General features: G+C 32.3%; 1 protein-coding gene across 3 annotated transcripts in view; it reads left to right on the top strand.

The window, feature by feature from the left end:
- CHD1 (chromodomain helicase DNA binding protein 1) overlaps positions 1-12,887 on the top strand; it is a 76,327-nt gene extending 63,440 nt beyond the window's left edge. For 2 of the 3 annotated variants that reach the window (XM_036845669.1, XM_036845671.1), the window contains 5 exons: positions 808-986; positions 7,971-8,067; positions 9,030-9,081; positions 9,599-9,809; positions 11,362-12,887. In XM_036845669.1, the coding sequence (XP_036701564.1) occupies positions 808-986; positions 7,971-8,067; positions 9,030-9,081; positions 9,599-9,809; positions 11,362-11,707 (885 nt within the window). In that variant the 3' untranslated portion in view covers positions 11,708-12,887. The remainder of the gene's footprint in view (positions 1-807; positions 987-7,970; positions 8,068-9,029; positions 9,082-9,598; positions 9,810-11,361) is intronic. The other variant, XM_036845670.1, reaches the window with a different exon arrangement.
- The last annotated feature ends 1,622 nt before the right edge of the window (positions 12,888-14,509 follow it).

The raw sequence follows: 14,509 nt of genomic DNA, 5'->3' as shown, positions 1-14,509 counted from the left end.
GCTAACCCAACTTGCTACTCATGGATATAATTACTATAAAGTTGTTTTTGCATTTGTATACAATAAAATTTATCTGCAGTTTGCTTTTTTAGTAATATTTTAATTCTGGTTTTGGTATAAGGTTAACAGTTTTTATTACACAAATTGGACTTTACTGAATGGTACAGTTTGGGTGTGTTGTCCTTTTACTAGCGTGCTAGTGCTGTGTAGGCCAAGGAAGAGGTTGGTTTCCATCAACTACCCCCACGTCCCTGACTGCCCAGATATGATAGAAGCAAAATTCATCATTAGCTACTTTGGCCCCAAGAATAGACAGGTTATACTTGTAGCTATATTGATGTTAATAGCTTTGCCACTATATTATATAAAGATTATTATTTATGTATTTATATATAAAAATAGCTTTGCCAATATATTACATAAAGATCTTTTTTTACATTTTATTCTATATTATAGTCAATACATAATATTAAGTTATACTCTGAAATATTTTCTTTTAACGTTCTTTAAGTCTGTTTAGAATGGTGTTCTACAGTGTAAAAAGTAACCATTTTTATAAAAAGTAAGTAAAATCCAAGGCTTTTACTTAGGCAGAGATAAATGATAATGGAAAGCCTTGCTTTCTGAATAAAGTCTGAAGGAAAAATGCTTGATGTTTAAGAGCTGTGAGGTGAGATTTAATGCTCATTTCAGCATTAGACAATGCTATCTTTACTCAGGTAAGTAAGTATCATTGAAAGAAGTAGATCTTTGTTGAATTCATGGTTTTAATACATGTATTTGTGTTCTTATTTTCCTGTTTTAAAGTGTAAAGAAAGAATGAGGCCTGTCAAAGCAGCTTTGAAGCAACTTGATAGGCCCGAGAAAGGCCTTTCAGAAAGAGAACAACTGGAACATACTAGACAGTGCTTAATAAAAATTGGAGACCATATCACGGAATGTCTGAAAGAGTATACAAATCCTGAACAAATCAAGCAGTGGAGAAAGTAAGTGATGTATTTTTCAGGAAGTGTTAAATTTGTAAATTTGTAACCATCTATTTGTCTCTTGTATTTCAATTTTTTTTCTACTTCTGAAGTTTAGGTAACAAAAAGTTTAAAAAGGTAACCTGAGGATGATTGCTTTCACTTTTTCCTTTAACTTTAAAGCTTTTTATAAATAAGTGATTACTTAATTGTGCATCATGATAAACCACAGGTGGCATCTCTGCCTTTAAATAAATAGTGAAAGGCATGTCATTAAAATTCAGATTGCATTTTATTTTTAAAAATCTCCACAATTTATCAAATTATTCTCAGTAATATCTTCAGAGGTTGGTGTACCAATTTATTAGATAAATTTAGCAATTCATCTTCTAAGTATCACTGTAAAGCCTTGCAAAACTCAATGTCCTCAAGCAATGTAAAATGCAGACTTCTGTTTTCCTCTTCATCTTAGAAGTGGCAGCAATTTGATTGATTTTAAAATTACAGTTGATTTTAAAATTATAAATCTGAACTGCTATAATATATACTAATCACTTAATGATTACCAAATCCAGGACACTGTTAAGCCAGACGACTAGACAGGATAGGAAAAAAATAAAATGAGCATAAACCAGTCATAGACATCTGTTTATTAGCCTTCTGATTTCTTTGCTACATGTAGTGCAGCTACATATCAAAACAAAAAACTTTAATGACACATTTCTGGAGGAGGCATGATGATTACACAAAAGTTAAAAAAAAAATTTTCTATCCTTGTCCCTTTTCTTCTTAAACTCAACCAGGACCCCCATTTTAGAAAGAGGAGATAGAAGTTGATCGTGATCACTAGGCTTTTGAAAACAAGTGAAACTGAGCTCATGTCTAAAGAAACGGAAGCCATTCACAGACATGAAGAAGAGCCTAAAGTCATGTGCCTATAATGACATGGAATGATCACTGGAGTTGGCATTACAAGACATGCATGCTTAGTTCCATCCTGGCTAATTTTTGGCTGTGTGACCTTAAACAGTTACCAATATCTATGAGCCCCCCAGTATTATCATCTGTAAAATGATAAGGCACTGCATATTTTTCAGTTATTGAAGGATAATGATAAGATATATTATGCAGAATGAGAGGCAATAATTCTCAAGTACTATTCATAGTGTCTAGTTGAATCTTTTATTTATGGTTGGAATATATATACACCGGAGCTTAATGCTTTCCTTAAATACCGTAAAATAGAATTACTCCATCCTTCTCAAGCTCTTATCAACTCATACAGGGACCCCTAAAGTACAGAACCACGGGACATGAATACAGTAGAGTTTAATTATATATACTAGGATTAAATGAGAATATAGCGGAATTCCTCTATCTTTTTATATTTAAGATCCAAAGTTAAATAAATGTTCTCTGTCAGTGGCTCCCGGACATATTCTTGATTGTTGCTTGTCTGTGATAAAATTAGGGAAAAAAAGGAAATGCAGTGAGTTATTTTTAAAGCTAAATTTAGTTAATTTAAAGGATTATATTAAAGTTGTTTTCTACTTTTTAGTGTAAAGGAGCTTATATTCTCTCTGACAAAACTTAATTGTGTACTACATACCAATTTTTAAACCTTAATATAATTAGAGTTTAGATTTTTGAGGTTGTGAAGAAGGCAGAATATCTATTTTACCTGCTTTCTAGATTAGAAATAAGCAGCATCTCGTTGAAATTACATGTTGACTAATACAACTGGATGTTATTTCAGGTTTAGGTTGTTATTAGGAAATGGGGGAGGGGGGGTAAAAAACCTTTAAAAGAAGAGAGACCAAATAGCCAGGAGACATTTTTCTTTGTGTTCGCCCTTACCTCCCAAGGTTGTATTCCTCTTTGTACCCAGCTAGGCAAATTGGCTTTTGTTTTTCTTCCATTTAGCTCTCATCTACCTTGATTTCATATTCCTTGGTACTTATTCCTGCTGCCACTGTCTCTGGTTATACCAGATTCCTTTAACTGGGAAAGGCGAACAGAAAGACCCCAGTTGAAAAATATTTCAAAAGCAAATTCGTTTTTGCTCTGGTCTGAGTGCTGTCTTAGAGAAAGATTGGGGAAAAATGTAGAAGCAAGGGAGAGTCCCTTGTGTTAAGGTTGAACTTCTGACCACCCTGCCCTACTCCACTCCACCCCACAGAACACAGCTACAGTTACTGATTCTACAAAAGGAAGGAAGATCAAGACCTTACCTGTAATTTTAAAGATAGGGACTTCACCCATAATTATACAGCAGTTGATGTTAAGCAAACTTTTACAGTAACCATAATTATCTGCTTTATTTCTTGCTTATAGATGTTTATATATAAATATTTTGGCCAAATGAATAGTTGGTGAGGAAATGCAACACTAGTTTTTATTTAAAAATCACTTACAATCAAGTGATAATCATAATAATGTGTATTTGTGTTTCATTTGTATATCAAAGTACTTTCATATGCTTCATTCTAATTGATCCTTTTAAAAATGCTGTATTTAGGAAATCTTAATAGTTAATACTTCCATTTTTAGAGAAGAAAAAAATGGACTCAGGTGAATAGCTTTGTAGGGCTGGGACTGGGGTATGGCCAAGGAGGCGCACAGGGCATGAACTTTAACAACAAGGTGCTCACTCTTACGCTAGTTCCAGGTCTGGAGTTTTGCCCAAGATCACACAATTGAGCAGGTGATATAATTAGGACCAGAATCTAATTTCAACTAGATTTTTTCTAGGGAAAAAGTATTCTTAAAAAGAAACTTAATTACTAACAAAAACACAGTTTATTAATTCCTACTTCTACTCTTTTGAGTTAACTGTAGAATGTAGATAGTCTAGAGATAGTCTATAAATTCATTTAAAGGCGATGAATTTTCTCAGCTGCTGTGGATTTCACTTCACTCAGTTATCATTTAATTTTTTCTAAGTTTGCTTATAAATTTTATTTCAAGGTTAATGTCATACCTATAGTGAAAGTTTTAGTATCTTCTGGTGACCACTGCCCTAACACAGTATTCTTAACAATTTAAAGACATGCTGATTCTTTTTAGCCTTTTGTTGCAGTAACAAAATGAAAACCAGATTATACTCATTTATCTTTAATAAATAACTCAAGTATTTTATAAATTAATAGAGCCCCTTGAACATTAGTCATAATTTTAATTTCATTTGTTTTTAAACAGGACCAAATTTGCATTTTACTTTATTTTTATTAAAATATAGTTGACTTACACTATTAATTTCAGGTATATAACATAGTGATTTGTAAATATACAGAGTTGTTATATTTATTGACTATATTCCCTGTGCTGTATGTTACATCACTGTGACTTATTTATTTTCTTACTGGTAGTTTGTACCTCTTAATCCCCTTTACCTATTTTGCCCATGCACCTACGCACCTTCCCTCTGGCAAGCACTAGTTTGTTCTCTGTATCCGTGAGTCTGTTTCTGTTTGTTACATGTTCATTTGTTTTGTTTTTTTAGATTCCACGTATAAGTGAAATATATAGTATTTGTCTTTGTCTGACGTATTTCATTTAGCATAATACCCTCTGGGTCCATCCATGTTGTTGCAAATGGCGAGATTTTATTCTTTTTTTATAGCAGTGTAATATTTGTGTGTGTGTGTGTGAGAGAGAGAGAGTGTTCCACTTCTTTATCCATTCATCTATGGTTGGACACTTAGGTTGCTTCCATGTTTTGGCTATTGTAAAAATAATGCTACAGTGAACATGGGGGTGCATATATCTTTCCGAATTAGTGTTTTTATTTCCTTCAGAAAAGTACGGAGGAGTTGAATTGCTGGATCATATGGTAGCTCTATTTTTAATTTCTTGAGGAACCTCCATGCTGTTTTCCATAATGGCTGCACCAATTTACATTTCCAGCAACAGTGCATGAGGGCTCCATGTCCTCCACATCCTGGTCAACACTTGTTTTTCCTTTTTTATGATAGCCATTCTGACAGGTGTGCAGTGATATATCTCATTTTGGTTCTGATTTGCATTTCCCTTACGTTGAGCATCTTTTCATGTGCCTCTCAGCCATCTGTATGTCTTCTTTAGAAAAATACCTACTCAGGTCCTCTGCCCATTTTTAATCAGTGTTTTGATACTTTAATTTTTAAATAAGCTGTTCTAATTTAATGTCAAACAAACAATGGATAATAATAGGATTTGGGTAATTAAGTTAGATATAAATTATTACAGAGATTTTACTATATTTAGTATTGAAGTTGTTGAATGATTTAATTTTCCCAACTGCTATCTGATAAACTTTTATCAAATTTGTTGAAAGAATTATCTTTCATGACTCGGTATCAGCTATTTCTTCATTCTTTCGTTTCATTGATAATTGATTACCGAGAGTAGTATAATCTAAAGAGCGTTTCAAAAGAAAAAACTAAATAATATTGACTCCAGTTAATGATATGCATGCTGAAGTATTTAGGGGGGAGATATACTAATACCTATAATTTTTCTTTGAAATATATCAAACAAAAACTGGAGGGATTGACAGAGGGATGGACATATGGAATCATATGTGATAAAGCAAGCACAGTAAAATGCTAATAAGAGAATCTAGGTATTAGGTATATGGGTGATCATTGTAAAGTTCTTTTATCTTTGATGTATGAAAATTTTCATGATGTTGAAAATTAAGAAACAAAATAGTCTATGCATATGTATTATGAAAATGTCCCATTAGTTTAAAATAGCCTGCTAATATTAGTCTTTATAACTTGATATGCCTGTTAATATGCCATAATTTATTTAAATAGCCCAATTTTACAGGCTATATGAAGTATCACTATAGAAGCAAATTTTGAGAGTATTACACACACATATGCACATTAAATATAAGGGTTTGGGTGACTGCTCTTTAAACTGCAGTACAATTTTATAGTCTAGTTTTTGTAAAATTATAGATCAAAATATTGATGAGGAATAGGTATCATCATATACACAGTTAAGCAAAGAGCTGTCACAAACTAAGTTAATTATAAATGGTAATTTATAATTAATAAAACAAAAAGAAAGGAAAGAAAACACTTGAGAAAGCCACAACTGTCTTAACAACACTGGCAAGAATTCTTTTAGAAAATCACCAGATATCCATCTCTGTATGCACATATGCTGGGATAATTTTGCAGTTATTGTATGACTCACAGATTTCTGATTTCCAAAATTTACTAACACTTAGGAGTTTACTAGCAAGCAGCTCTTCACACATATCAATGTCCAAAATCAAAAGGCTGGGAATTACTCATCTTAGTGGAAAGAGAATTAGGAGCCAGAGCCCTGCCTTCTAGCCTTACCTAGCTGTATGAGTTTAGGCAAGTCACTTAGCCTCATTACCCCATTTGTTCGTTTATTTTAAAAATTGTCTGCTACATTGACTGTGCCTACCTAAAGGCTGGTTATTTGTGGAATTAAGTAATAGAAAAGAGCTTTGAAAATATAAAAACTGTATAAAGTACCTAGCCAAACACAGGTTAGGTACTTTATACAGTTATCTCATTCAAGCCTTTGTAACAATGTATGTTTTGTAGTCATAGGCAATTGATGCTTGGTATTTGAGAGAAATATGTCTCAGCTGTTCAGAAATCCCCAAATTGGGACTTCCTGGTGGTCCCGTGGTAAAGAATCTGCCTTACAATGCAGGGGACGCAGGTTCGATCCCTGGTCAGGGAACTAAGATCCCATATGCTGCGGGGCAACTAAGCCCGCGTGCCACAACTGCTGAGCTCGCGCACCTCAAGTAGACAGCCTGCGGGCCGCAAACTACAGCGCCCACGCGCTCTGGAACCCGCGCAGCACAACTACAGAGCCCATGCACCCTGGAGCCTGCACACCACAACTAGAGAAGAGAAAACCCACACGTCGCAACGAAAGATCCCACGTGCCGCAACTAAGACCTGACGCAGCCATAAATAAATAAATAAATCTTTTTAAAAAATCCCCCAATTAAGTGCTTCTGTATAACTTTATTTCTCCCATAAAAAAGAATGAGAATAGTTATTTTCTAGCTAAGAATTTTTGCTTCCTTAGGCCTTCTTTCTTCAATTAATATCCTGAGAGATGGCTTTCTTTTGGGAAGTCATTATTCACACACACAGAGTTTTATTATTTTTTAAAAATCACTTAAAATCTATTGCTTGACTCAGCAAAGATGTTGATGTTGGGTAGTCCACTAAACCTCCATCATTGGCTAATTAGTAATTTCTTTCCTCTGTTTATATAAGCAAGATTCAAAATCTTTAACATACCTACTGTAAAGCTAGTGGTTCAAGAAAAAATTGTAAATATATGAAGCTGTTACTTTTTCAGTGATGGCAGATAGACTTCAACTCAAGTGTCACTGGTTATTAGTGGCTCTGAGGAAGCTGTGTTGAGAAGGATTCAGAGACTGCATCTGAATTTATCATGAAGGAGTACCATGATCAGTTACTGATCCCAGCCTTGGGAATGGGAAGAGAGACCTAAAGATACAATACTGCCCTTGGTTTATAGTGTCTGATCATGTTACTCTCATGACAATTACATCACAATTATAAAATGACAGTTGCTTTTTAATGCATTATTCAGGACCTTTCGTTCACAGGCTTAATCCATATTATCTGATGGTATCTTTACTCAAACTATTAACATAGTTTATTCCTTTTGTATCTAATCTGAACCACAATATGAGTCCCTTCCTGATTTGTAAGTTTATTTCCCTTTGGTTTCAAATTAGGATTGATTACTACTTTTCAAATCCAAAGATTGTAAAATGAAGGAATTTGAAAGAGAAGTAAAAGTTAACAATGTCCAGTTTTATTTGGAATCTTATCCATATATGAAGTTTAAAAAAAAAATGCTAGAAATAATCTCTTGAGACCGTGTTCCATAGAGGGCTAAGATGTGTATATTTCTGTGTAGAGGGAAGGGATTTCATTAAAAAGCTAAACATTTTCCACCAGACTAATTTGCCTTTTCTTCTTCTAGAAACCTGTGGATTTTTGTATCTAAGTTTACTGAGTTTGATGCAAGAAAATTACATAAATTATATAAGCATGCTATTAAAAAACGGCAGGAATCTCAGGTAAATTAATGCATCATTTTTTCTTTATGTTATTGAAACATTTTTCCTTACAGAAGAATTCAGTTAATAAATGTAGAAGGAATGAAGGAAATAGAAAATCTCACAATAAAAATTGTTGCAGGTAAGATCCTCCAAGGGAAGCTAAAATTAGTGGGCAAGAAAACAAGATATTGGCATAGTCTAAAAGTATCTCCTCCAAGATGTTTATTGATTACAAAGAGAAAAATAATAACTCTGTAGAGGAGAAACCTGCCTCACACCACCTTAAACAAGCAATCAAAGTTAATGTCACCAGTAATAAGACATATTGACATCATGAAGCCCCTGCATTGTGTACTGAAAAAGGTACATCACTTCTGTGGAATTCCTGGCAAAAAAGCATCACTTCAATCCAATCATGAGAAAATATCAGATAAACCCCAATTGAGAAATACTCTATAAAATAGCTGTCTAGTATTCTTCAAAAGTATCAAGGTCATGGAAGACAAGAAAAACCTAAAGAGCTGTCCCAGTTTGGAGGAAACTAAGAAGACATGAAAACTGAGTGTAATGGAGTACCAGATTGGATTCTGGAGGAAAAGGATCTCAGTGGAAAAATGTGAAATCTGAATAAAGTCTGTAGTTCAGTTAATAGTACTGTACCAGTATTAATTACTTAGTTTTGATCATTATACCATGGTTATATAAGATATTAACAGTTGGAGAAGCTGGTAAAAAGCATATGGGGACCCTCAGTACTATTTTTGCAGCTTTTCTGTAAGTCTAAAATTATTTCAAAGTCAAACTTTTTAAAAAGTCATGGGACAAATAGTTTATGCTTTTAAAAAATATCTGCAAATATTACATTTATACATTCTAATATCTTGAGAACTTCTTTTAGCATAAGGATTTTCTGTATCCTGTTTTTTATAAGGGTGTTTGAAGCCACTTAAAAGATTCTTACACATGTGCATTTATTTTAGCAAAATAATGACCAGAACAGCAACTTGAATACTCAAGTGATTAGAAATCCAGGTAAGTAAGTCTTGCTAGTTGTTTTGGAAAGTAAATTTTAAAATTGGGGGGGTTTTTTGGTGGGGTTTTAGATGATATATACCCATGTTATTATATCGAATCTAGTATCTTAATAATCCTTTTTAGCTTATTATTAACTTTCCCATAAATCAACCTATTACCACTTTCTAGAAATTATAGAATAATTGTTGAAATGAACATATTTTTAAAAAAACATTATTTGGAATAATAATGTATTCTTTCTGTGTAAGAGTCACAAAAGTATACTCTAAGAAGGAAAAGGACCTTATACTTTTCGGTTGTGATTTTTCACATTTCAGATTAAAGTAACCTATTTGTAAGCCTTAGTATGGCTTTTATAAAGCCATTTCTAAATGCTTTAACTGCCTGTATTTGAGAACCGGTTTTGTTAGTTGGAGTTGAAACAGGATTTCTTATAATCTAGCAGTGAAGTTACTTTTGTTTACCATGTATTTTTTTAAGTCATTAACAAAAGTTGGACACTTCTATCTAACAGATGTGGAAAGATTAAAAGAGAATACAAATCATGATGATAGCAGCAGGGACAGTTACTCATCTGATAGGCACTTATCTCAATATCATGATCATCATAAAGACCGACATCAGGGAGATTCTTATAAAAAGAGTGACTCTAGGAAAAGACCCTATTCTTCTTTTAGTAATGGTAAAGATCATCGTGATTGGGATCACTACAAGCAAGACAGCAGGTAAACTTGACAGTTTTAAAATTTTGCTTATTGATGTCTTATTTATTTTATTTGCTGTATTTGACTTTATCGGCCAATTCAGTCTTCAGGTAATCAAAATAAGTCTTATGTAAGGTAAAGGTTTCATTTGTAAATAAGAAAAACTGAAATATAGTTCTTTTGGTTAATATTAAGAGCTGAATTTCTCTATAAAAATGGATTTTTAATTATAAATTTAAGATCAAAGTATACAATAAGAAAAAGTTTAGTGTAGGGAGTTCTATAAGTCATGGGATTCATTATTGGTGGTTTTGGAGAATATTGGCTCAAATACTCTTAAAAATATAGTAAGTAAGGTAAAATAAAAGATTGATGGACTGTGGCTGAAGTGAGGTGGTGGTGAATTCTACATTCTATTCCATTAAAAAAAAAACTAATGTTTGTGTGAGTAATTAATTTATGTGAAAACAATTCATTGAGGTTAAACTTGAAGCAATCTGAGATAGTCCTGAAATCAGGAAGTTTTCTCCATATATTATTATTTTTCTGAAGCCTTTAAGTAGTAAACAACTGTAATATAATAATATATTTTACTCCTTTGTTGGTAAGGGAATATTTTCATTATAGTGATCATTACTGTAAGCCAAACAAAAATATTGAGAAGGGTAAAAGTAAAGATCAGAAATAAGGAAGTTAGTAGGTTTTTTTGTATTTTAGTTGTGCTCACTGCAGTAATTTCTTCTGAGAAACACAGCCACATTACAAACATGTCAATTGTATAATGGCTCTTAAAATTAGAAAAAGGCACACAATGAAAAGGAAAAGCCATATTTGTAGTGGTAAATGTTTGTAATTTCACAGACTTACGTAACAATTTATTTTGTTTATAATAAGGACCTTTTGTGAACCAAAAACCATTAAATTATGTTTGGTGTATTTTATTTGAAAAGGCAAACATTTTAGAGATTACTTTTCATTAAACTGCCATAATTTTTTTAGCCAACTGCCACATTTATGTATGGAGTAAATTTCACAATGACTTATATATCAAGTCTTACTATATAAGTAATCAAATTAAGGAAGCTTTTAATAGGCATCACCAACCAATAAAAATTCTCTTTTACAAATTTATTTCATACACTGTTTTAGAGGTTTTTATTTTTTTTCCTGCTTACAGGCTCATAAAAGGCTCTGATTTCAGGGGTATTTAGATTCATGTAGTTATCTTAATTCCAACTTTCAGATAGTTAAGATGTATTAAGACAAATGATGCATAGAATAAAAAGTAGCAACCAATCTAAAATGAGCATGAGAAATTAGATGCTACCTGAAGTGCTTTGTATGGTTTCACTTTCGTTTAATGAATGGAATAGTTTTTCCAAAGGCATGCAGAGATATTTCCAGTGATTTTTAAGCTCACTTACAAAGTTTTGTGATTAAACACTGAATTTGTATACAATTAAAAGTATGCTTTAAAGTAATTTTGTTTTATTTTTAATAAGATTTTGTTTATTTGGAAACATTTAATTAGCATTATTAATTTAACTAAAATTCCTAATTTCTCTTTTGTTAGATACTATAGTGATAGAGACAAACACAGAAAACTGGATGATCACAGGAGTAGAGACCACAGGTCAAATTTGGAAGGAAGTTTAAAAGACAGAACTCATTCTGATCATCGTTCTCATTCAGATCATCGGTTGCATTCAGACCATCGGTCAAGTTCTGAATATACACACCATAAATCTTCCAGGGATTATAGGTATCACTCAGATTGGCAATTGGACCATAGAGCTTCCAGTAGTGGCTCTAGATCACCACTAGATCAGAGGTCTCCTTATGGCTCCAGATCTCCATTTGAACACTCAGTTGAACACAGAAGTACACCTGAGCATACCTGGAGTAGTCGGAAAACATAACAAAAACTGATAGTGTCTTTCTGGACTTTTCTTTTAGCCATATATCATAAACCAACACAGTAATTGCCTTACATGACTTGAAAGATATAAACAGATCTTCTATCAGTAGCAGTATTGTTACTTCTTTCCAGGATGCAAGGTCTATTATCCCAACAGAAGAGAAAATATTTTTATATTTAAGGATTATGCTGCACTGTACTACAAATATTGTAGTACTTTTTCTTTTCTTTTTTAAAGAAATGGAAAATGTTTACTATTACAGGGACCTCAACACTGCCCTTCCATATAGGCTGGATAAAACTGTTTTTAAGTCAGTGGTTTTAGACTGACATCCATTTAAATTATGTTTGTATATGAACTTTACTCTGACCTGTGATCATGTTTCAGGAAGGAATGAAAGAGAGTTCTTTTCTTAATAAAGAAAACACACTCAAGGACTTTATTCACTTTCCAAAGCTACTTGTTTACATGTACACTGCGACCACCTTGCCGCTTTTCATCACAAGCTTGAATATTTAAATTCTGTACTTATATCTGTAAAATAGCCAGGAATTTCCTGTTTGTGATCTATTATTATGCCTTTTTACACACACAAACAATGGCTGTAAATTACTGTAAATGGATTAAACGAGCTTTCCTTACTTCCTTCCCCTTCTCAGGCTTTTTTTGACTGTTCCTTTCCCTACCAACTCAGGCCTTCTTATCATTTAAAAATATATATATCAGTGTAATAACACTTTTTAATAATTTGTCTTGATGGAGTCATTGTTTAGAATGTAAAAAAATGGGGAAAGGGGCCACTTAATTCCATTAGTCCTTTTTATATTGACTATTTTATTAGATACATGTTATTTCTTTCCTTTCCCTTTTTTAGTCAATATTGTGTAAGAAAATGGTGAGATGATAATGTAAAATCTAAACTGCATGCTCTGGAAACATTTTTTTCAGATGCATTTGGTTTAAAAGGGTAGGTGTATGAACACTTTCAGAATCCAAATGGCCAAAAGTTATTGTAAATCCATTTGTTTTCCTTTTCATGTGGGCAATAATGTCAAATGTGCTATGCAGCCAGGTAACATTTTAGATAAACTTGATTGACTTTTAATAAAAACTGTTACAATGCACACTGATTGTATATAAAAACCTTATATATGACAAATTAAATTTAAGAAAAAGGATATGTGGGCTCCTGTAATTTTCTGCTGCATTCTTATTCCCTCAAGCACTTAACTTTTTTTTTTAAGTAGTAACATTTAGCTTCTAGAAAAGGATATTTTGATAAGCAGTTGAATATTGTTAATGTGTAGCACTACAGTTAAATCTATTTTGAAGAATATATGAATCTATGAAGTAAAATTTAGATCATAGAAATCTGTTGGACTCTTGATTTTCTGCAGATATTATTTTAGAATGCCTTATATTTATTTACAGATTTTTTTATTTTGTTATATTCAGTGGGAATTTTTTAATCATGTGGCATACATTCTTGGATGTGTGCTGTGATGTAACAAATTTGAACCTTAACTTTGACAAATATAAGTATATTGATATATTCCTATAATATTCTTAAATGTATCTTTTGATTAGCTGTGGGAGTGATATACAGAAATTTGTCCATAGATGTATTTTTTAATATTTTCCTTTTATCCAATTAGGTCTAAAATTTACACTATGTGTACAAAACAGAGCTTCTTTATCCCCCCCTGCCCACCCCCCCCCCCCCACCCCCGCCCAGAGTTACCCTGAATGTCTTTTCCTGGTATGTCAGATAACAAGAGGAATAACTCAAATTTTTAAACGTCTGATTATAATTAAATATAAAAGTGATAAAACAGTTTAGTGCTGGTACACATTTTTTAAGCTTTTTCACTTTTTTCCACTATTAGTATAAATGATTACTTTATTCTACAAGATAGCATTAATAAAAAATTATAATGCTTAATAAAATCATAATATTAACAGAGCAAACAAATCAGGGTTGGCATTTTTAATTTATCACTTTGTAGCTGGGACATTTGCATTATATCCTATTGTGAAAATTTCATAAAACAGTATTACATTTTTGAGACAATGGAATGGGCTCTAACTTTCTTAACAATGCTACGTTTAGTTGAATATTTCAGTCAACTAATAGCTGAGTTGAATGAAAAACCTAAAACTGTATGTAACATTTATTAATTGATGGAAAATATGTTCATTATTTTTAAGAATCAGCAATTATGTAGAAAAGGAACAAGCCATAAATTTTTTAAGACACATGGAGAAGAACATTAGTACATAGATATAACAGGAAAAATTCTCTATAAAATATGCTTAATTTTTGTCTTTTTACATGCTCATTCTGATCTGCCATTTTTATCCATTTGTGTTTAATTTTTCGAGAATGAGAGATTATGCATAGTATTGTACCAATTAACCCTCCACCTTAATAATACACAATAAATGATTCTTACTAAAAGCAATGGCCTGTTTGCGTATAAAGAAAATATTCTTTGCTTAGGGTATGTTAGAAGATAATTTTCAGACTGGAAAACTGTGGAAAATGAGGGTGAATGATTCATTCATTAACTTCACAGTGAGTGGGCTTAATAAAATTAGGACCTTAAAGTTGCATAAAACATAGATTACATATGTAATTTCCCTTTTGTGATCTGTTTTGGAGGTTAAGTAAAGTTTTGTGTAGATTATAGGCTGGTTTACACAGATTTCATTTCCTTGAAATTTATCAAGAGTATGCACAAAGGGTAAATGGCATAATTCTGTCTTCGCACCACATTACTGTTTCTGACTAGAAAATGATCA

The sequence above is a fragment of the Balaenoptera musculus genome, chromosome 3 (assembly GCF_009873245.2).
Source record: "Balaenoptera musculus isolate JJ_BM4_2016_0621 chromosome 3, mBalMus1.pri.v3, whole genome shotgun sequence".
Lineage (NCBI taxonomy): Eukaryota > Metazoa > Chordata > Mammalia > Artiodactyla > Balaenopteridae > Balaenoptera > Balaenoptera musculus.
Note: the sequence above shows the minus strand (reverse complement) of the source record. Positions and strands in the feature narration are given on the sequence as shown.